We start from the raw sequence: 25,161 nt of genomic DNA on the forward strand, positions 1-25,161 counted from the left end.
TATTTTTGAACAATTACCACTTTATCAGCTCCCCTTATTTGGAAATTAAAATTTTACAAAAATTTAATGTAATTATTATTTTTTTTATCAATTCAATTTTCAAGGCAAGAGGGGGATAATTAATTCACAAGGATAGATTAGTCTTTTTCTTATGTTTTAACGGCAGATTTGCTTAAAATTAGACGGAAAGATGTTTTAGTTAATAGTTGAAAAAAGTTTTAATAAGTTTTAAAGAAATACAGGAACTAATTTGTAAATAATGTCACTATGCAGAGACCAAATCGTAAATCTCCCATGATTTATTCAAAAAAATGCCAATATAAAATCCACCAGATCAATGGTCTCCCTCAAGAAAAAGCGTCACTGGCACAACTGAGAACAGTGAACAAGCAAGGAATGGAGCAATCCAAGGAATTTCCATGCAATCAGGAAATACAAAAATCAGTATAGTAGCTTCAAACAATGACCAGAAAAATAAAAAATCATACGGGAAAGTTGACAGCAGCTACTGATAAAGTTTTATAGAATGCTTTGGAATCAGTAACAAAGTGTTTTGGAACAAGACTATTATTCCAAAAAACAAATTTTCATTACTGATATCGGAAGTTAAATACAAAAGCAAATACATATATCCCCCTTTCATCTTAGCAAATAAAAAGTAGAAAAAAAAAAAAGAGTCAAAATAAATCACAAAATGAGATACAATATTGACCAAATGAAAGAATATGACCTCCCAACTGCCTGGAAAAACTACAATCTGGGTATCATTACAAACAGGCAGCAGAAGATTAAAACAAAAAGAAGACAAGGGCAAAACTCACTCTTCAGGCATAATCACAACAAATAAGGATGCTAATCACAGCTTCATTCATCGAAAGGCAAACACTGAAATGCTAGACACAGCAAGACAGGCAATGATGACCGAGGAAACCATAATTTTTCAAGGGAGCAACGATGATAACGAATAAAGCAGTGTAATTCAGAGCATAAGAAAGCAGAGAAATCCTTTGTGATGGATGTGATAATTAAAATAAATCAACTTTTTTCTTTTGCACGTCCTGCTTCCATTTCGGCAATTTATAGAATGCATCTTTTGTCATCCCAAATACAGTCTGAAAATCATCCTCTGACAGATAGGCCTGAAAATACAGATGGACAATGACTTAATACCCATTGAAAGAAATAAATTCATGTGAAGCAACATTCAGTAGAATCACACACCTCTCTCCGTTTAAAATCAATTCCAGTTACAGGGTTGTCAGAATGAGCCTTCAGTTGATCATAACTGAATGTACTTTCACTGCTTCCATTACCATTCTCGTCCGGCTCCGTGTCTTGTTTTGGTTCTGAATCCTCCGCAATGCTTTCAGACACAGATGCAACTTCCTCTGTTTCCTTAACTTCTGCAACTTCTTCGGAACCCTCCACTTCTGAAAGTGAATTATCACTCTTCCCTTCAGCTGCAAGTGATTAAACTCTTCAGATATTTGGATTGCAGACTCATATACCCATAAACTTGAAATCAAATTTACTTCAAGAGATGCCACAAAAGAAGAAGACAATTGTAGAACCAGATGATACAGACAGATTATAAAGCAACTGTGGCTCTTTACATGTAATGCAATGTCATCTAAGACAAATTTTGCTTTCTTACCACAAAGGTTAGTTTCTGGGGGAGGACTGCGGGAAGGAGAGGTTTCAGGTGTTTTCTTCTTTTCAGCAGTAAGAACTGATGATAGAGCAGCTACAGCAGCAGCTCTTTGTGATCCCTGACTAGGTCCAGATGTCCTTGAAGCTGTAACTTTGGGTCCAGAGGATGAACTAAATGCAGAGTTCAAGGCCGCCAAAGCTGAAGCTCTTTGTGTTGCTCCTTGATTTGACCCATTGGACCTATACTGGCCCTGAGGCACAAAATATAAGCATATTCATTGCAGCCAATAAGCTGGCAAGTTAAAAGAACCAACAACACCCATGCATACTGTTATCAGGTATAACAGCTTGAAAAATAAGCACATGGTGCATGAATATAGAGATGCAAAGCATCATGAAGAAGCTACATGAAATTTTGAAAAATAAACATAAAAGAAATAATAATAAAACAGGCAGAAAAGGCAAATGAGCAAAAGCTCAAAGTTAAAATTGAAAACATCAACAACAAATTTTCTTAAATCCTGTGAAAAATATGCATGAAAATTTATCAATCATGTGCATTGCCATAAACATGGGTAGATCCTGTTGACTTCATCTACAACATGAATGAAGAATGAAGCACCAAATATGTTAATTTGTAAATGAATTCCACAAACAACTCAATTAGGCAACCCAACTCTCAGTGGAAGGTGGAAGAAAATAAATGACAAAAAAAAAATCCCTCCCTGCCCCGGAAAAAAAAAAAATTCTGTTGTAGGACTAACAGGAAGGACAATTTTTTGGAAAACATTTAGCTATTTACCACATGATGAGAAAAGAACAAAAAAAAAAAAGCTTCATATCACCCCTTGCCAAAAAAAAAGGAAGTACAGCCCCAAACAGAGGAAAAAAGGAAGAATAAGAAGGAAATCAGTGAAGAAGGATGAACAGATTAATGGCATGTCTTATAAAGAAAGTTAACAAGAAAAGGTAAAGGCTTATACAGCTAAAACACAAGCCTGAATTCACTTACTCAGTTGCCTGAACAATTTACTTACTGGAGGGGATGATTTCCCAGAAGGGTTAAATGCAGTAGATAAGGCAGCTAAAGCAGAAGCCCTTTGAGTTGGTCCTCCTTGATTTCCGTTGGACTTATCCTGTCACAGCATTGCCACATGATATTATACAATGAAAGCTTCAAAGTGCAAAAGCTGGCACATTTATGCAATCCTTTTCATCCTCTCAAAACCTATGTAGCACGGAAACGAAAACGCGGACACGGGAAAACGCGGAAACGGACATGGGGAAACGGCATTTTCAAAAATATAGAAAACGGAAACATAGGGGAAACGCGTAAATATAAAAAATATAGGGATATATTTATAAATAAATAATATTAATATATATATATATATATATATATATATATATATATATATATATATATATATATATATATATATATATAACAAATTTAAATATTAAAAAAAATAATGAAATTAATTATTTAATTAATTAATTAGATTATTTATATATTTATAATTATAAATAATTGAAACAATAAATATATAGAATAATAAAATTAATATTAAAATACTGAAAATAAAAGGTTGAAAGTTTTAATATAGTTAAAATTGAAAAAAAAAAAAATGATTAAAAAAAAAATTCAAATAGGAGATTCGGGGCAAGGACCAGAGCCATGAAAAAGACCAGCGCCGTCGGGGAAGGGAGGCTGATTGGCAGAGCAACATCGGATGGGGAAGGAAGCAGAGACCAGTCACCTCCCATCGCCGGCACGCTGCCGCACAGGTACTCCTCCTCCTTCTCCTCCTCTTCTTCTTCTTCTTCTTCTTCTTCTTCTTCTTCTTCTTCTTTTATCTTTGCTTTCTCTTTTCTTCCTGGAGGTGTGACTTTTTTTTTTTTTTAAAGAAATGCGTGTCCGGCTAAGGAAACGCGTTTCCGATTTCAAGGAATTACGGAAACAGCCCGGAGACGTTTCCTCGCCGTGTCCTACCGTTTCCGGTGAGGAAACGTTTCCGGAACGGGGAAACGCTCCCGCCTCCCGTTTCTGTGCATCCTAGCTCAAAACAACTACATCAACATATGCATGAACAGGAAAAAAAGAAAAATAAAAGGCAAGGTCTGATAACAACTTGAATTACAAATCCCATGTTGACCATAAATCACATATTATCAGATTTGTTCATCATCAATGAAGATGTCTGTAGTGTGAACGAACGATGCTCCAGGAAACCAGTTCTGACTGAACAATCCATGAAAAGGGGGAAGGAAGAGAGGCTGGGACATGGGAAGAAGGAAGAGGGGAGGGGAAAGGGGGGGGAGGGGAGGGTGTGTGGGGGTGGGTGCGGGGGTTGAGGGGTGTTTGTGGGAAGCGAAACAAGAAAGAAGAATGTGTTGGAAGTAAGGAGGAAATTCACAAAAATGAGGTGCAAATACCGACATTTCTACATGATATATTCAGGAATCTAAAAACAGAGGAAAAGCTTCTATATGTAGGAGCAATATAGGTCCCAATTTAAAACCAAATGAAAGAGGAAAACAAAGATAGACAAGGGGCTGTCATAGAAATCTGCAACTAAAATACTGTAGCAGCTGAAATTCTTTCAGAAGACGGTCTATTTTCATAGTAACCAGTTCCTATAAAACAAAGCGGGTGTCCTAATGAATGAAGAAGGAAAGCTGCAACAAGAATGAATGGAAAGAAAATGGCAATGCAGTATTGAAAGGAAATTATATTTTGTAATGACAGAGACTGACCAAAACTATATATACAAGCACATAGATACAGTAAAGATCTGGGTATATTTTATATCCACCACCAGATTTAGCAGCAGTGTTTTGTCTGATATAAATAAATCAACCATTCACCTCCACAGCATGATGTCCTACACCAAATAGTAATGCTGCCTTCTTTTGGAATGAGTTTCCTGAAACCTGAAATTAATGGAGCAAATTTCTGAAGACACAAAACTAAGCTTAATTAATAAAACAGAAAAGAATGTATACAATAGAGGGAAGCTTGCAAAAACACAGAGTACTAGACCTCTCAAGGGATATACAGGTTTGCAAAAATCAAACATGCTGTCTTATTACCCCAAATATACGCTACCAAGCCAAAATTTCTAATTAATGCTCACAAACCACAGATATCCTTGTTTTTCCTAATTTTTCAAAAGACACGTTATTCAAATTGTTAATGAAAATTCAAAACGGTCATCTGTCCATATTGCAAATGACAATCATTTTTCAAATCAAAAGTCAGGTCAATAGAGTTGTAAGCAAAAAACTACATGTTACTTACCTAGTTTAATTTTGCATTTATCCTATCACTTTTATCTATAAATTCATGTTCCATTGCATTCTGGATGGTTCAAAGTTTTTGTTTCTATAACCAGCTAATTAATGCTTTTTATGCATTCTCCTAGGAATAGTCATGAATTCTTGATGCTTAAGCTAGAATCATTCTCTAGGAATTTCACTTGGCATCATTTGGAGGTTCTTTGTGTCTTAGAAGTTAGAATCTCATATCTAGCATTTGCACTTGAGCAGACCACCGTTTGCTTTTTTTCTTTTATGAGAATTATCAAACTTGGTCAAATAACTCAACAGTGAAGTTCAAAGCCCAAAGATCTTTTCCTATATAAGTACACTATCAATTTCTACATTCAGACAACAAAAATTTTCAACACAATCATGAAAGTTCTTTTTTTATGCATGCATATAATGCATCCATCTGAACTCTGTATAAGCACAACAAAGTGCTTGTTTGGCATTACGTTTAGAGAGCTGAAATTAATTTTCTGAATAAAAGCATTATTTTAAATGCTGTTGAAAAAAGCAATTTGAGAAAAACTGTTTTGTTATTTTAGTGTTCTTATGACTAAAACTTATCAAATTTAATTTTAAATTATTTTTTAATACTCTCTAATTAGTATATTTAAAAAAAGTAATTTTCTCAACAGCAATTTAAACAACAATGCCAAACAGGCCCAAAGATTAGATTCAGGCATTCAATATTTAACATGAAAATACTGATAGAGAATTATGTAATACTACTTTACTAATTTACAGGACTAAAGAGAAATAACACTGAAGCAGAACCTACCATGGCCTTCGTGGGATCCCATGAAAAATATGTTGTGAAGAATGATGGTTCATTTCCCTCTGTAACCTTGTAGAGTGGCACATTTGGAGCCAAACCCTCAAGTGATGCAGCCACTTCTATGTATTTCTGTGAAGAATATATGCAACAAGTTAAAAGAAAATTATGACAATCTACTCAGTATAACCAATTCAACTTGGTCTCAACCCCAATCAATTTGAGATCAGCTATACAGATCCTTCTCCTCATTCTGTTCACTTTAAGGCTACAGTTCGATGAAGGAACATAGAAAATCTGACAAAAGCACAAATTCTTTAAGCAGTACCTGTCCAACGTCAAAAGCATTCTGCTTTTCTTTGGGATCTACAGATTGACCAACCCAAATGAAGACTTCAGCATGTGTATCAAGTATCAAAATATCCTCAGTCAATAGGTCATCTTGGGAAAAGTTGTAAACTTCCTCAACCTGCCCAATAGAACATTAAAAGCTGCTAAGCAGCTGTATATAAAGACTTTTTAAGAACACTTAAAAGTCTAGAACTCACCTGAAATTTTCCTGAGAGATCCACATAGCAGCAAAATGATTAAAAAAAAAAAAAAAAAGCCAGTTAGAATTTATTTCAGCTACCTGGAAATCTTTCTAAGATTTCACTTCATGCAAACATAAAATTAAATTGGAAAATTTGCAGAATTTGTGAATATAAAAGGTCACCTTTATTGAATGAGAAAGTGAACAGGTGAGGATCTCTGGAAATTTCTGGAGAAGCCTTTTTGCTGGTGTAACTTTGTTTTCCTCCAAGTGCAAACCAGAAAGCTGAGCTTTCAGTTCCCTCTTTGGCATGTTTCAAAGCAACTCCTGGCTGAATTAGCAAGGTAATGAAACATGCATCAAATAACAGAACATATCATAATAGAAAAAAAACTTCTAGTTTTGTTCCAAGATTTGGTTTAAGAGAACAAAAGGCTATGCAAGAAATTCTAGAGAAAAAAGAACTATACATGAACTCATTTCTTTTAACTATGTTTCTAAGAAAATAGTAAATAAATAATGCTTTCAGCAAAGTACAAATATAAAAAAAATGCTTAAAAAACAAGATATCAAGGATTATTTAAAAAAAAATTATACAGTAGATTTACTAATACCACCCTATTTAATTTACTTGAAAGAACTTGTAGTGATGAAATTTCTTTTAGAGAGAGAGAGAGAGAGAGAGAGAGAGAGAGAGAGAGAATACATTTGAACAATATAATGACTTTTATCATTATATTCCCATTCTCTTTAACAGTTTAACTAAATTAGTAAAAAATTGGTTGGTTCCACTTGCCAGTTGACGAAGAAATCAATTTTAATCACAATCAAGTTATTACAGCCTACCTGAACATGGCAAAGCATTGATAATATTTCCAAAAAAAGACAATGTCGTCCAACAGAACTCAAAGAATACAATTCCAATAAGAAGAAAACCTTCAAAAATTCAGCAATTTTCGCAGATAATTGCTGCTGCTCAAAGGTACTTTGATTCCCATGCCATGTGAAAACAGAAGAGCCAGATTGCAGAAGGAAGCATTCTGTAGAGTTTAAGGATGTTGCCACCTAAAAAGAATAATGTATAGGCAGATATGAGCAACTGTAAAGGTTAACTTTTATATGAAAAACTAGAAAACACTTGAATTATCAAAGAAAATGGTCAATTCTAAAACTAAAACACAGCATGGTCACCACAGAAGATGGTAGAATAGGAAACCAAAAACAAAATTGCAAAGCTTACAACCACAGGAAAGCCATAAAGGAAAGAAGTACGTTCATCAGAAGCTTTAACAAAATGAATTAGTGGAAAAGAAGAAAATGCTTTATACCGCATCAACTTGTACTGCCTTGTTGTTATGAACTGAAGTTCCAGATATCCGAAAGAGTGCAACACAATCTGATGTATAAGTTTCATCCGTCAATCCTTTCTCTTCTATATATTTCTTGTACCCAGAGCTCAAACCACCCTAAAGACAGAATTAATTAAGTGGGACAAAGTTAGCTACAGTCTCCCAACATCAAACAAAATAATTCATAATAGTTGTTATAATGAGTTCTTAACCTATAACAACATATTTTGCACAAGAATTTGATGGTGTACCTTGAGAACTGCCATTGGCTGAAAAAGTGCAATGAATTGTGGTGGTTCCTTGCCTTGAAAAATGCGACCCTGCAAGAAGAACATATCAATGCAAATGATAGAAGTAAAATTTTATGATCTGACTACAAACAGTATCATACCTGAACAGGTCTGCCTTTCAGTGAGTTGGACATTGTATTGGCCAACCGAACAGCTATCTTCTGGTCCTCCTGCATAGGATGATTAGGAAAGCAAAAAGTTTATGGAACAAAAACTGACCATCAATATAATATAAGACATCAAAGATATAAATAAGCTTGAACATGGCATCAGCTAGAAAAAAAATAATTAAATACATAAAAATATTTTTCGAGAAAAGAGCACATTTTACTATAGCACCATGATTCAACAACTCCTTCATTACCATATGGTGAAAGTCATCAGGCACAAAAAATATTCTTATATGCCACTAATAAGGCTGGAATTTATCAGATAGATACCTAGCATGACAAAGTTGCAGAACAAAATCTTACATTCTATATTCTTGATTTGATAGGAAACAAAGAACAATGCAGTTGTGAACAATAACACATTTCAAAAATCAAATACTTCATACAGTAAAAGAACAAACTAAAAACAAATGAACCAAAATGATTGAGCCACATAGTCCACAAAGCAAGAAATTGACCAACTAAATGAAGCACAGATGCTCTATAAAAATTAATGGGAAAAGAAATATTTCAAGAGTACTGGTCAAGAACTCCAGATATTACGTGGTTAAGTGTTAAGGATGAAGGAAGACCATAAGCTGTGATACACATTCAGGTAGAAATGGAAGAAAGCAGATCAAGGAAGCACTGATCTTTAGATTTCTACAGTCTTAATTAAGAAAAGGTGGAAGTAAAGAAAAAAAGAAATCTCAGACACAGTTCCAGACAACACAGTGGTGTACTAAAATATCCAGTAGAAATGAATCATATCCAAACTTAGAGCACAACAGGTAACACCACCATTTCTTCACATTCCCATCAGAACAAACTCATATCCAGATCATAAAAGTTGTTGAATATGTATGCTTTTGTTTTCAATACAAAGGCATGCTATAATAGAAGCAATTTGACAGCTCAGATAACATTACTTGTGATATTGATCTGTGTCAATGACATTATTATTAACATATACTTTCAATTATCCTGAACACAAATATTAACAATATAATTACCTCTATGCTATCTTTTCCAAACCAACAACACAAAAGGTAATCTTCTTTCCTGTCACCTGAGTGATAGGTGTAAAGTATGATATAGCAATCCCCACTATAAAATTTACCAATATCATCCTTAGGCAATGGAGTCTTTGCGCTACCATTGATGCACCATACCTGTAAAACAAACAATATTCAATATTCTGAAAGACACCGGTGTACGAAGCAAAATACGTCAAATGACTCTCAAATGCAACCACGGCAGCAAAATGTCAACTAAACCTCCATCTTTCCACCTCCTTCAAGCAAAGGTGGGACTTCCTCATTAACAGGAGCACTTTTTGCCATACCCTTGACACCAACACCTTGTTGCTTCAGCAGAGCTATCATTATATAAATCACCAAATTTAATAATGTTAACCAGAAGTACCCTAGTTTCCTAGTTTAATTCCACTCAGGCAGTTATCATTACCTGCTACTTTTCCTCTTCCCTCTTCAGCACCAGGAGCTGCTGACCCAGCTGGCCAGGAATCAAAGTTTGATTTGAATGAATGTGTCTCATAACCTTGAATAACCCGGGTTATACGAGTAGATTTTGGCCTGTTTTGGCTCACAACAAATTCCTGTGTGCATACCTTGGAGATGAGAATCCATTTGTGTTAAAACAAAATAATAGCATAAAATCTACATATCTACCTCAGCAGCCTGGCTGGCAGCTTTTCTCTCCTCCACTTGTGTTACACGGCCAACCCAAACAAATACCTCAGCACCACAATCCAGTAGATAGCATTTGTTGTTTTCTAGCAGGCCTTTGGACGGTTCACCTTCTACAACCTTCGCCTCACCATTACTGATGCTGCAGGAAGCAATAAAGCAGTAATTGCAAATTTAGAGTCTTATGTTGACAAATGCAGAACATGCCCGTGTTCTTCTATACTAATAAATTTAATCTTTGAAGACAATGATAAATGAGTCAGAACTTCAATGCAGAACATACTCATGTTCTTCCATATTAATAAAATTTAATCTTCCGAGACAATGATAAAGGAGTCAGAACTTCAGTGCAGAACATACTCATGTTCTTCCAAATTAATAAAATTTAATCTCTGAAGACGATGACAAAGGAGCCTGAACTTCAATAAAGTGTTGATATTGCATCTTCCCGATAATCACTCGCCAGCAGACGATTGACATTGCACAGTAGAATTCCCTCCGGAAGCTTTTGATACTCCAAAAGTTATATTTTAATAAATAAAAAATGAGCAATTCCATACAGAATAAGACATCAAATTGAGAAACCATCTGAAATTCTTTGGACAAGCCAAGGTGTAATGATGATGAGATGATCAATTACTGGATTGAACTTCAGATATTTAATTTTATGTAAAAGAGTGTGATAACATCTTAACTGAACATAGAATGTTTCCATACGATTCGACAAATCATAAAAAATACATTGCTTAGGAATTGACTGGATACAACTGTTGAGAATTACGGGTCTAGGAGTGTGAGTCATCAAACTAGCAAAGCTACAAACTAAACTGCTCTTGAAATTGAGCTCTCCATCACCATAATGGCCCAAGACATTTTGGTTTGATTTACCACCACTTACATACCCTTTAATTTTCTTGTACATTGCTGATGTGAGACTTGTTCCCACAAGCCATATTCCAACACTCCCCCTCAAGTGCAACTAGGCTCAACTCAAGCTCACAGGCCCACTTGTCAATTGCCATTTCATAGGGTGGCCCAACTAACGTGGATCTAGCTCCTCTTGGTTTTAACCTCAAGGTCTAGCTCAGTGGGCTAGCCCATGATTTCACCTAAGTTTGGCTCACTGGGGCTTAGCTCATGGGTTTGGCTCGCTCGGGCTCTACCCAACAAGTTTTTGGGTCTTGGATCTATGGCCATTGGGCCTTACTTTTCTGATACCATGTTGAGAATTACTGGCCTAAGAGTGTGAATCATCAAACTGGCAACGTTACAAATTGAATTGGGCTTGAAATTGGGCTCTCTATCATTAAAATACCTAAATCATTTTTGTTTGGTTTGTCAATACTTGTATACCTTTTAATTTTCTTGTACACTGCCGATGTGGGACTTGTTCCCACAAGCTATATTCCAAAAACAACAAAAGAATTTACCAATAATGTACCTAGTACAACTATACAAGTAAAGGAGTTGAAATAGTGATACATGTATTTATATGCAGTTTACAGGCTAATCCATCATTTACGAGCATATTCACATGCGCAAACATGATGCATTTACTAAATGCACTTATTTTCTTCATTATTTGATTTATTGCAAAAGTAAAATCTCATTTATCAGCATTCATCAACACATTAAAAAATTAGGCATCAAAAATCAATATAAGTTTTACCTCTCTGAATAAACATGCAAGCAAAAATAGAATATTAGAAGATAAGCATACCTATATAGTTTAGCAGGTGTGGTCTCTGGGACAATATCATCTTCGCTAATAACCTTTTTGCCAATTGGAGCAAAACCACCAAAGAGAACCCAAAATTCACCTGAGTCTGACTCAGTATCTAATTTTCCATCATCTGGCACAGCAGATAACCATTATGCAAAAATTAGTTATGAAAAAAAGAATTATCCAAACAACAGAATGGGGAAAAACCCATAAAAGAAGGTTGGATAAAGCAAATCTATCAAGAAGTGCTCAGGAGAGGAGGAAAAAAAAATCACAAATTTTAACTACTTGTGCACTTACCAACAATTGCAACATCACATGTCCCCTCATGATACTTTTCCTTCAAAAACTGAATTACTTCCAAAGCCTTGGCCCTTTCCTGGATATTGGAATTTGCACCATTGAACTGATAGATCTTTTTCTCGGCATCTAAGATAAACACATCATCATGATTCAGTGACGCCCGGGCAAAGGGAACCTGCGTAAGACAAATGCAGAATCATATTCTATCAAGCCTCTTCTGCAGCAGATTAGAATTCAAGAAAATTTAATAATGGGTCATTAAATCCAGGTTAACATAATCTGATACCTGCTTCATCCTGACAACACGTTTTCCCCTACAGACATACAACCGTGTTTCAAATACTTCTTCCTCAGGTTTCTTGAATCCAGATGCAACACCCCCCTCTAATGGTATGATACAAGGTTTAAAGTAGGACAAAAATTTGTCAGATTCATGGCCTTGTATTTCTCTATGCTGAACAGCACGCCCTCCAAGAACTGCATCAAGTTCAACAGTTTTGATAGCCGCTGTTCCAGCTTCATCCTATAGTAAGTTATAATATTAAATGAGAAAATACTTCTAGTCATTAAGTCTGATGGGGAGATAATAAATTCAGAACAAATCCAGGCCTCACTGAAAGAATAAGAAAAATTCAGTAAAAGCATACCTGACTTGTATCTTTCCCAATCCAGAAGTGTACGTCATAGAGATAAGCGCCCCCCTTGCCAGATGTTGTCTAAAAAGAAAGAAGACAGATGAGATCAAGATAAAGTACATACCAACAAAAAAATTGGCCTTGTAAAAGAAAGGAAAACTGATAAGTGCACCACTTGACACAAGACAATCTCCCTACCCCCTTTCTTGAAACAAACAAAGAAGGAAAGATGAAGAATCAAACTGCAAATAAATAGGGAGCACATGTCCAGTACTTGTCTTAAAATGTGCAATAGCCCACCACCCAAGCAGTAATATAGTTTTACTACAATGCAGTATAATCCATGAAGATCTCACCAAGTCACCTAATACAAACTAATAACAGAAAATGATAAAAACTGAATTTGTGATACGTAATCATAATTTTTGGACTTCAAAATACCACAGTCAGGTTGTGTGCCAGTCTCAGGGGGGCAGGTTGATAGGGGCTTCAAATGGTTTCTTCCCCTTCCACCCTCCCTCTGTATCAGAAAAAACATCAGAACACAGAACAGCTGCTCTGAGTAATTTATGAGCTACCAAAACAAATCTAAGGTACATATTTAACACACCCCACACAAGAGACACTATAAACCCTATATGAAGTTCTATATTTTCATTAATGTGAGAGATATTAATACCAGAGAAAAAAAAGTCAAAAAAATAAATAAATAAAATAAAATAGAATGAGACGGATTGAGACACCGACACAGAAGAGATTATACCTGCAAAACAATGTAAGAATCCCCCATGTAGAATTTTCCATAATCAGATTTTGGCAGAGGAACTGGCTGAAAATTCTCAATTCGCCAAATTTCAGTCCCTCTACAAAATGTTAAGTTTAACAGCAGAAAATTGGAAGCATGTTCAAAACTGAACAAATTTAAAAGACACATATTTGCATTATCATATCCAGTAAAATACAATTTAAAAGAACATGCATAACTCCCAAAGTTTAAAACACCAAAACTTCATATGTGAAATTGTTCCTTCCAGTAAAAGGATACGGTCTTTGGCCTACTCCCTGAAATGCTGGATCCAAAGCTTTTGTTGAGCTAGACATTGTCTGAAATCCTGCTTAAAACTGCTTTTATAGAAAATTCAGATTAGATATTGTTTTGTAACTCCAGCTGTCTACTATCTGGAAAGTGCACAGAGCACAGAGCCTGCTGCAACAGCAACAATTAATAATTGGTCAATTCCATTGGTTGCCTCTTTCAAGTTTCAACCACGACATGATCAGAAAACCCAAAGAGGACAATTTTACAACAATCTCAAAAAAATAATAACAAAGAAAAAATGAAAAAGAAGCCAATTTGAGTAGTTACATAATAATCAAACATCAAGGTCAAAAAATCACAAACCTGCATTTTTCAATTAATTAATCAACACAAAAGAATAATAATAGCTAATTCCAAGGAATCATAAGAATCTTAATGAACCATATCTCACGCCATCTACACAGTTTTCATTTTTATTTCTATTTTAATTTTTATATTTTTTCAAGGTGTATGGTGATTTGTCAATTGATATGCCCTACAAATGGGGTACACATAGTTGATTACCCATCTTCAGGTCACAGGGTCTTTTTTGGCATTATCGTTGGAACCATTTTTTAGAAAAGCACCTCCTTAAATATATTAGTTAGATGGTACTAAAAACTAATTTAAAATTAAATTTGACATGTTTTAGTCATAATAACTCCAAAACAACTAAATGACTTTTTTCAACATCATCTAAAATGGTGTTTTTCCAAAAAGAGCTTTTTTGGCCTTCCTAGCTCAACCCCAAATGAGCCATAAGCTTCTTCCATACAGGCACACATATGTATATGTATATTGTGTTTACTAAACACTATTAGTTAATTAATTAAGGAAACAACCAGAGTTCATAAAACAAACAACATATGCTTTAAAGCCGTCATGCACTTGTACTTACTAGCGTTCTTTTATGTACAAACAAAAAGGTGTATCAGATTACCTAAGGTGTATCCAAATTTTGCTCTCTTTTTTCTTCTCTCTCTCTCTCTCTCTCTCCCCCCCTTTTTTTTAATATGCAAGCACTTTTTTCAAAAGCTCCTTTGTCTTAAAATCTCAAAATTTTCAGAAATATCACAACATATATTGGACTACCACTTGCATCTGATTGAAGCATGATAGAGATGCTATAGAAAAAACAATTCTACACGCAACACAGGTATAATACAAGCATTCTACCGAGCTCAAAGTTGCCCCATGTACATAAAAATAACCCCTTAAATTTCATCCTCTTTATATTCTTGAGAACCAGTAACTATGTCGTTCCAATTTTTGTTTCCTGGTTTGCTGTCTGAATTACCATTTCTTGGTACACATCATATTGTGAGTTATCATTATCAATTCTAGCTGAAATCACAAACAATGTCAAAATATTTTCTAAAAAACCAAAATGTCAAGAAGAACTTTCATATTGTTGACATGATCCTGACAGTAGGAGAGTCCCATATATCATACCACTAACTGTAACACTCAATCCTTCTTGTAGCATGCAAAATGTGGAATTACATGAATCATACCAATAAAATAATTCTTGAAAAGGGTCAGGAAGATTCAATACTCCAGTAACACGCCTTGGAAGCAATCACAAATGCAAGTCACTTATCCACTCTGACTGCTTTTATGAAGTAATACAGGTAACCAATTGAACATTATCCCTACATCTTGTATCCTTGATAATCTCAGGCCAGAAACTATAATGCTTCTTCCAATGAGTCTCCATTTCTAATCCCAGCAATTAATATATGCAACACATAACCTAAGAGTACTGGTCCATAGCATAAAACCTCACAGTTAGGCTTCAGAAAGCAGAGGAAATATAACCACCACCCAAGGAACTACTACCCATCCATTCAACTTAAATATTTTTTTTTTGGTTGTGTGTGTGTGTATATATTTTGTTACTGTAATTCAGGACGGCATCAAAATGAAGCCATCACAAGTGGTGTAAGATCTTCAATCAGCACAGCATTCTCGTCGTAAAAAAATGATTACATTTTTCTCATAAATATTTCTTTCGAAACCCAGATAATTTTGCAACTGGTAGATTATTTCATCCAGATTTTCTATATTAGCCATGCTGAATACATAATGTTCACAAATTACCTATGTTTTAGGGGAATAATGCAGCAATCCTTTTTCCCAACTCAAGAAATTTTGATGTATATTCACAGCAAATAGTTAAATGAAGATCATCAATCAGGAGTTTGCTCAAAAACTTGATGTGCCCAAAACAACTTATAAAAACACTTAAGCAAATTATTTCACTTTCCTAAAAGCTTCCCGCCGGGCGATGACAAAAAAAAAAATGTAATCCGAAACATACTTTGAACAACTAACCTCATCGATCAATGATCTAGTTGGTTTTGATCACAGGCAAACATCATATGATCCAAACCCATATAAGTTTTCCATGAACTGTTAATAATACATTGCAAGAATAACTGACTTTGATTTAAAGATTAGCTCGATATTAAGATCATGATGGTCTCATGTTCGTTGCAAATCAACTAGTGTTTTTAGTTCAGATACTGATTTGAAAGAAAAAAGATGACAAAGCTTCAAAAACAAATCAAACAAGTACATAAAACAGAATTTGAGAGATCAACCAGAAGCAACAAACAAAAACAAGGAACAATAGACATGAACAAGAACTAAAGGAGTAGAAAGAAAAACCAAATTACAATTAGATCAAAGCACAGATCACAAAAAGAAAGAAAACCCACAAATAATAGAAGAAGATCAAGAATATTCATATCATACCAAAAGTGAAAAAAAAAAAAAAAGAGATCTAACATAGATAAAAACAATCAGGCAATGAACAGATGAAAACAACATAAAAACATACCCAGAAAAATCACTCTCCGTGCGTGTCAACACAAAGTATGATGCCAAAGTGTGGGGAGAAGAGAGAGAGAGAGGTGAATAAGAAAAGACGAGTTGACAGAGGCGGCGATAAAGAGAGAAAGGAGGATGATACAGTGAGAAAAGGGAAGAAGGGAAAGAAATGTAAAGAAAAGTGAATAATTGCAGTGTGTGGGTTTCTCTCTCTTACAACTTTAGAGAGAGGGGGGGTAGGCTGGGTTTCTTTATGAGATTTGCAATTGTGAAAGACAGAGAAAGGCTGCGTATTATTGTGTATGATATGGTTTGAGAGAGAGAGAGAGAAATGGATGAATGATGAGAGATAATGAACAGAGACAGAGATTGAAAGGAGAGCACGCAGAGCGCCTCGCAGTGGACAAAGTCGTTATCAAGGCTAAAAAGATCCGGTGACGATGGCACCGGCTCTGTGTTTTTTTTTTTTTTTTTTCAAAACCTCGGATATTATTAATTAGTTTTTTTAATAAATTTAATGGGAACACTGCGAAGGGTAATAACTTTGGATTAATTATTAAAAAATATAAAAATAAAAACTATATAAAAAATAGTGTAAACTGTATTTTCTTAACAAATTAAATCAATAACGAGAAAATATAAAAATATACTTTTAAAAATATTATTTTTAATGATATTTTCTAAATTACATAAATATATATTTTTAAAAATACCATTTTCAATGACATTTTTAATAATATTTTAAGAAGCATACAAAATAAAAGATAAAATTATTTAAATTTATACAATTATAATTTTATTTGTGTTCTTTTTTTATTTTTATTTAATTATTTTCTTTTTAATGAGTGTACAATAAATATATTTTAAAATTATTTAAATAAAATGTTTTGATTATTTTAAAATTATTTAAATTAAAATCAACTAAAAAATAAAATAATTATAATATCACAAGGACTTAATTTAATGGACAAATTGAAAATTTTATTTTATTTTTAGTGTGTTTTAGATTCTTTAGAGTAAGCTCCAATATAATCTCCAAAGTTTGATAAAATAAATAATTTACTTCCCATATTTTAAAAATAAAATAAATTAATTTATCACTTTTATTGATAGATTGATTCATTTACTTTTGAAAATGTCATTAAGAAGGATATTTTTAAAAGTATACAGTGACATACTTCTGAAGATATCATTGAAAATGATATTTTTAAAAGCATATTAAAAATTAATTATTAATTTTTTTTATAATACTATTTTTATAAATAGTTTTAAATTCATATTAGTCTTGTAAATAGTTTTTATTTTTATTTGTTTTAAATTTGGGGAAAAGAAAATAAGAGAAATATGATTTCTAATTTTTTTTTTTGTTTTGATAGTAAATAGGAGAGAGAATGAGGAAAAATAAAGGAAAATTATATTTTTCAATTTCTTTTCATTAACCCAAAACTCTTTTTAATTTATGGTGAAATAAAAGAAAAATAAGAGAATTAGATACAATTTATATTAAAATTACTTATGAACCCTTAATATCACATAAAAACAAAGGATAAAAAGTTATGAAGATCAATTAGGTTACTCTAATTGAAATAAATTTTTTAATTACAAATGCAATTTTTTGTTTTTTCAAATTTCATTAAATAATTATTTTTTTTTCATTTTTAGTAGAAAAATAGTATAGCTAAAAACTATAAAGTAACAATTTCCTCCTTGAATTTGTCATCAAAGCTTAAATCACCTTAAACTTAATTTTGCACCAAATTGAAATTTTAACATTTAATTGCCAAAAAAATAAAATTTATCAGTTAAATTACCAAATAAAATTAATTTTGAGATAATTTATTCTTTGATAATAAGTTCAAGAAATGAATGGCTACTTTACGTTAAAAATGAAAATGAAAATGAGAATAGTCCTATAATATTAATTATCTATCTCATAATGTAAGAATTAGGGAGTTTTTTAAAATTATTAAAAATATTAAAAATAAGAAAATAAAGTGATATTTCAATTTATATATGATATTAATTTCACATATGATTATTTAATTTCTTAAATTTCTATACAATCAATCATTTTATTTTTTTAATGATATAAAATTATCTAATTCTTTTATTTCATGTTAAAATTGTCTAATTATTATTTAGAGATAATTATTATTAATAAGAACTTGAGTTTATATATATATATATATATATATATATATATATATATATATACTTATGTTACTATGCTATTAACACTTAAGGATAAAATTGCTAAACAGTGATAATATATGCTTAAGTCTCCCTTTGCTTTTAAGCTGGCGTGGGACAAGTGGCCCATTTATTTAATTGTATAATCATATCATTCATCTCGTACCAAGTTACGAAGAATAAGAAAAGAAAATATATGTTAACATTTACCTCCTATTATGAAGAAATTAGCGAGCAAACTAATATATATAGTTAAATAGGCAGGGCTCACTTGCTACACAAATTTAATAACACAATGAGACTTACCACATTAGTATATATTTACGCTGTTTAATAATTTTATCCTGAAGTGCTAACGGCATAATAATACAAACCTTTATGTGAAAAATAAAATTTCAAACAATCACATGATACTAAAGCGTATTTATCCCTATTATTTATATTATTTGATGAGATTAATGTTATCAAATTTTTAATACATCAAAGAAAATAAAAACTATATGGCTTTTTTTCAAGTGTAAAATTAAATTTAAAAAAAAAAAATACTTAGCTAGCAAATCAAAAATTAATTGACATATATAAAAGTAAGGTTGAGTGCATTCTATGTCAAAAACTAGAATTAAGTGATTATATCATACATAAATTCAATTAATAACCAATATATAGCTTACCATGTTTTAGCTTGTAGTTTCATATACTCAAAATATAATCCCAAAAGACTATTGGTTCAATCTTAAACAAAATTATTTAAAAAAAAATAAAAATAGAATATACTTTGTCACTAAAAAAATATATCTTAATTAATTAAAAGATAATATTATTAATGAGATTCAAATATTAGATGTCCATTAAAGTATTAGTGAGATGTCTAAGTTATTTCCAATTATTATTATTTTTATTATTGTTAATTTTTTAAGAGAAATTTATAACAAGGTCACTGGATTTTGCTCTATATTATAATTAAGTCCCTAAATTTTATAAAATTAATTATTTAGTCCTTGAACTTTGTACTACATTATACTTTAATCCCTAAATTTTGAGAAATAAATTATTTAGTCTCTTTAATTTTAATATATAGAATAATTTAATCTCTATAATTTTAACACTTATAACAATTTCGTCTATTAACAAAAAGATTAAATTATTTTAAATATTAAAATTACAGAGACTAAAGTGTGATATAGTATAAAATTCTTTTTTTTTTAAACAATCTGTATCAATTTGATTTCTCTTTACTATATATATATATATATATATATATATATATATATATATATATATATATATATATATATATATATTTTGCATGTTGAGGATATTAAGAGAAAGATGATAAACCATAAGATGATTGAGCGCATCCTCTTGTTGAATGCCATAAGATGACCTCTTTATTATAAAAGGAGAATGTTTAATGCATTAGTTGCAACTATTCAAGCCTTTGAGTAGTGCATTTACCTAACATCACATGAACAAAGATATTCATACAAGTATTTTGATAAGGAAAATCCTACTTATCAAATTTTTTTTATTATTTTATTATTTTTATATATTTTTTAAAATATATATTTTTTATATTTAATGTATTATTTTCTTAAAATTAAAAGCATGAAATTCGAGTTTTATTTAACAATATGAGAACATTCTTTTAATCAGGCTTCCGATCTCTTATGTCTATTTATTTATATTTATCTATCTATATCTATATCTATATTTATATAAATATATAATGATAAGAATAATGTCAATTTTCTCACTCCTATTTGAGCACCTTTTATGAATTTCAAATATATTTTTCTTTTTTTAAGATTTTTTTTTTTTGTGTTTTGATTGGATGAATTACTATAATTTTTTTAAATTTAAAAATTAATATTTATTTATAATTAATTGTGACTTTGAAATTTTAATTATATTAATTATATCATTAAATATTAGAAGTTGATTGTATTATACTAATTTTCTATTTTATGATTTTTAATATTTAAGATTTTAAATATATAAAATATACTTAATAAAATACATAATTAAATTAATTTAATATATAGTTTATAATATATTTAATTAATAGAGTATACTAAAAAAATAAATAATTATCACGTATTTTTAACTATTTTACATTCAATATATACATATCATACCATTATTATTCGACTGACATAATACACCCACTGAAATAATTTTTTGTTATCTTTACTAATATAATTATCTTTATATATAAAAAATAAAATAAAATAAATTACTAGTAATGTAAACCGGCACAATAATTTTTTTAGGGATATATGCACAAAATGGAATATACAACCATTCCCAATCCGAATGCTAAACAATATCTTACCAAAACTCAAATTATAGGGACATCTCGAAGTATGAACAACATCATTAAGTCTTATTTGATTGGGATAACTCCGTTTAGAAATTTCAAGTTCTTAAAAGTGACCACATAAAGAATAAAAGGCAGCATCACACATGCTTCTAATCATTCGCTTGGAATTAGTTAGAATTTTCCCTTGTGCTGCAGCCCAAATGAAATTTCTAACATGTTCTGAACACTACCAAGACCAAATTGACCTCCAAAGAGGTCTTGGATGTTATAGATATGAATTTGCAAACCTTTCCTTATGAGCTAGCTTTTGAGGTGGACTTAAATGAGTTCATATTATTTGGTATCAGAGCTCACTCTACATAGGTCGATGGGCAATATACAAAGGTTTCCTAACATTTTTGGAGAGAGGTTGGGCTAAACGAGTCATGACTTAGTTACTTCATGAAGACGTTAAATCTAAAGGGGTAGAAAATGATGCATCTCACATCATTTCTGCAAGGAAGTCTTGGGCGTTCAATCTAGTTGCTTCACAAGGTATTGCAAACCTCTCATTGTGAGCTAGCTTTTAAAGTGAAATTAGGCGAATTATATCATCTACTGTGATATCTTCCATCTCATTCAAGATAGAATGATAAGCTGACTTCAATGGATATTTACCATTCTTGGAAAGATACCACACTAGCCCATAGCATTCAATTTATATTATATATTTATAAATCATCCATTCCATATTATGCTGCCATGAATCTCTGGGTTGTCCATAGTTGTGTAGGTAGTGTAGGGTCCATTCTCAAGCATCTAGTGACCTAGAGATCCACGACAGCATCGCACATAAAACTCTCTATGATTTCTCTTAACTTAAGAACTCTAGTTACAACTCTAGCTACCTTATTTTGGTGCTTAGACCTTCACTAGTGTTAGAATATTTCCTTTCCTTTCATTTTTAACATTTTTTTTTTTAAATTTCCTTCTTATTTTGTTCTTTTTGTTTTCTCTATTTTCTCTATTAAGGAATTGTTTTATTTTGTTCCCAATAACATCACTCAACTTTCAATTTATTTTACTAATGGCAAGTTCCCAAGCAAAAAAGAGTGAAATTATTATTTTGCCTCTATCTTTTAAAAATAAAATTATCATTTTACCCATCTCTTTTCCCTCTTTCTCTCTCTTGCATTATTAATTTCGTATAGTCAAATTAATTAATAATTATTTATTAATAAAAATATTTAATTTTGTAAAATTTTTATTTATTAAATTTATTAATAAAATTATTTGTTAATTTATTAAATTTACTATTGCATATTAGTGGAATTTTTTTGAAATAAAATAAAAATTGAATGATATTATTAAAACAAATTAAGAGGGTGTTTGGTTTGGCTACTTACTTTTAACTTTTGACTTAAAATATATATTTTTAGCTTATGAGTCAAATTAAAAATAAATAATTAATTATTTGATAAAATTACTTTAAAATAACTTTTAAGTAGTTTAAGTATTTAGTTAAAAGGTGCTTAAAAATAATTTAATTTATTAAAATTACTAAAAATGATATGTAATTAAGTGTTATAGTTATTAAAATAAGGATAATGTTATTATTTTTAAAAATTACTAAGATAATATGGGTTTTTACTTAATCAAAAAGTAATTTTAAAATAAGTAGATAAGTTTTAATAAGGTTTTCTTACTCTTCTGACTTATTTTAAGTAGTTTATTAACTTATAAGTTAAACAAATGCTAATCTATTTACGATTCTAATTATAAGTAAGTTTGGTTAATATATAAACCGAACCAAACACCCTCTGAAAATTAAAAATAACTCTCGAAATTGAAAGATAACAAATAAAATTATCCCTGCTTTCTCTTTTCATTTCATGCATTCTCCATAAAAGGGATCTGCTTCCTTTTTTCTGTAAGATTTTTATATAAGACAACACTTTAGCGCTTATGTTTAGATTGATAATTTGAAAAGTGATTTATATATTCTTAAAATTGATTGTCTATAGGGTATACTTAAACTTTTGATTTTTAATATGTTTATATATTCAATAAAATTGCAAATAAAAAATGTCTTCATTAGTTGTAAAAGACTAAAGTTTTTAAGGTCTGTTTGGTATTATTGTTGAAATTATTTTTGAGAAAAGTATTTTTTAATTATATTATTTAAAGAATATTAAAAAATAATTTAAAATTAATTTTGATAAATTTTAGTTATTAAAATTACTAAAATAGTAAACCACCAAGAGGTGAGATGGGATGACAGGAGTCCCTTATTTCTTAACTAGTAGTCTCGAATTTGAGCATTGGGTATGGAACACCTTTAAAACTTGGGAGGGAGCGCTTTGCCTCCCTTTGTGGGTCTGCCGAAGCGAATCCAGATTATTTGGGCCAGTGGACTTTGGATATCGAGTGGTTTTTACTAAAAAAAAAAAGGATTAAAATGGTAAAACAACTTTTTTGAAACTATTTTTTTCAGTAGCATCCAAAGTTATATTTTTTCCTTAAAAAGAAACTTTAACTTAAAACCTCAATGCCAAAAAGATACTTAATACTTAAAAAGCTTAAGCAATGAAGTGTTTCTTAAAAAATATGGAACTACAAAACTATGTATTAAGCTAAACCCAAATAACAATATGCATTTAGTTAATCAGATCTGAATAAGCGGAAATTCTTCATTGAAAAAAAAAAAAAAAAAACCCAAATCCTTCAAATACTAATAGAAGCAAATGAAAAATAGAGATCAATTTCATTATACTTTTTATTAATCTCAAAATTTTTAAAAATTAATTTTCTTTCCAATAGAAGTATATATGTACTATTAAATGAAAACTTTGCATTTTTTAAGTTGGTAAAATCAAAATTAATTATAAAAAAAAATAAAAATATATGAATAGAAAGGTAATGGTTTGGCCTTTTGTGATCTGACTGAATTTTAATAGAATAAGTTTGGGTGACATATAATCAGATTTAAGATGGTTTCGGATTTGAAGAGTAATATTCATAACGGGTTTGAGTTAAATTCAAGTTTTGCATATTGAGTATTCGTTACCCGAATCCATTTATATATATATATATATATATATATATATATATAAAATGCATATATTTTTATAATAATATTTATAAATTTTTATATTTTACTTTAAATAAAATAAAATAAAATAAAAATTAAATATTTTATGAAATTATTGAATTTTTAAAATATAAAATATTAATAAAAATATTTTTATATAAATTATTAATTAAAATATATAAAATTAAATGAATTTAATTTTTTAGAGTAATAATACTAAAAAATTTGAGATAAATTTAAATTTCAAAAATATTAATTAAACTCGAATAGAATGATTTTTGCAGAACCTTTACCATTACCATCCTTTCATGAAACAATAATTAAGCAGGTAATCTAATGAATGAAGGGGGTCCATGCCAGGCTGAGTCACAGCAAAGAGCCCGAGCTAATAAGTCTCTCTTAGCTCATTTTGTAGGGCTCAAGGGTTCCGACGTGGTTTGTACTAAATGTCTGAAACTAAAGTGGCAGTTGTACCTAAATCAATATTTTCTTATTTATTTATTTATTTTAAAAAAAAGAATTACATACTATTTTCTTTTTGGTAAGCAATAGTTTTTAAATCAAATTAATCAATAGATAAATTTATGAAATAATGAATGGCAATTTATTACAATATGATAAAAGTAACTTGCAATGATTTTTTTCAAAAAAAATATCAAATAAGCCTCTATTTATTTCAAAGAAAATAATTTGTATATAGAAATTATTTTTTATGAAAAATATTTTTTAAGAAAATATATCTTATAAAATATTTTTCATTATTTGATTGCAATATTAAACTAATGATATTTATTTATGTTATACATATATAAGTTCTCACAGTTTAATAAAATTATCAAAATATGAAAATAATTTCCTTTTTCGAGAAGAGGAAGTAATTTTAACTTTGTTTTTTCTTTGACTAGAAAAATATTTTTCGTTAGTCTATTTTTTTAATGCTTCAAACACTAAAAAATATAAAAAATATTTTTGAAAAAGAATATGTTCCATAAAATAAACGGAGCCTAAATAAGGTTATATTTTCATATTTTCTTATTGAAAAATAGTGGCCCCATCTTAAACATATATAGCAAGGATAAAGTATGAAGTGGGTCTAGGTTGTTAGTTCAAGTAAATTGACCCAACATTTGGAACAATTGAAAACTCTATGGCTAAGAACTTTTTTTTTTTTTTTGAAATATGCATATATTTTTTTTCATCAAAATGAGTGTATAGCTTTGGAAACATGGGAA

General features: G+C 30.6%; 1 protein-coding gene across 1 annotated transcript; it reads right to left on the reverse strand.

The window, feature by feature from the left end:
- Positions 1-567: 567 nt before the first annotated feature.
- On the reverse strand, positions 568-16,735 carry LOC110648273 (villin-3). The gene is made up of 24 exons (XM_021802446.2): positions 16,360-16,735; positions 13,485-13,643; positions 13,203-13,302; positions 12,452-12,520; positions 12,091-12,327; positions 11,802-11,979; positions 11,499-11,631; positions 9,761-9,920; positions 9,537-9,687; positions 9,347-9,447; positions 9,083-9,241; positions 8,022-8,090; positions 7,882-7,950; positions 7,610-7,747; positions 7,218-7,346; positions 6,465-6,612; positions 6,298-6,308; positions 6,078-6,218; positions 5,756-5,881; positions 4,519-4,584; positions 2,688-2,786; positions 1,655-1,901; positions 1,222-1,460; positions 568-1,139 (listed from the first exon to the last, which is right to left on the reverse strand). Exons 2-24 carry the CDS (start codon positions 13,538-13,540, stop codon positions 1,026-1,028), a joined length of 2,940 nt encoding a protein of 979 aa, XP_021658138.2. The 5' UTR covers positions 13,541-13,643; positions 16,360-16,735; the 3' UTR covers positions 568-1,025.
- Positions 16,736-25,161: the final 8,426 nt, after the last annotated feature.

This window comes from Hevea brasiliensis, chromosome 5, assembly GCF_030052815.1.
Source record: "Hevea brasiliensis isolate MT/VB/25A 57/8 chromosome 5, ASM3005281v1, whole genome shotgun sequence".
NCBI classification, from domain to species: domain Eukaryota; kingdom Viridiplantae; phylum Streptophyta; class Magnoliopsida; order Malpighiales; family Euphorbiaceae; genus Hevea; species Hevea brasiliensis.

Excerpts from the sequence above, each read along its gene's own strand:
- LOC110648273 (XM_021802446.2), bottom strand. The coding sequence starts at position 13,540 with ATGTCTAGCTCAACAAAAGCTTTGGATCCAGCATTTCAGGGAGTAGGC. Across the intron at positions 2,787-4,518 it reads TAGGACATCATGCTGTGGAG|GATAAGTCCAACGGAAATCA; the intron begins GTGAATGGTTGA and ends ATGCTGTGACAG. Across the intron at positions 1,461-1,654 it reads CCCAGAAACTAACCTTTGTG|CTGAAGGGAAGAGTGATAAT; the intron begins GTAAGAAAGCAA and ends AATCACTTGCAG.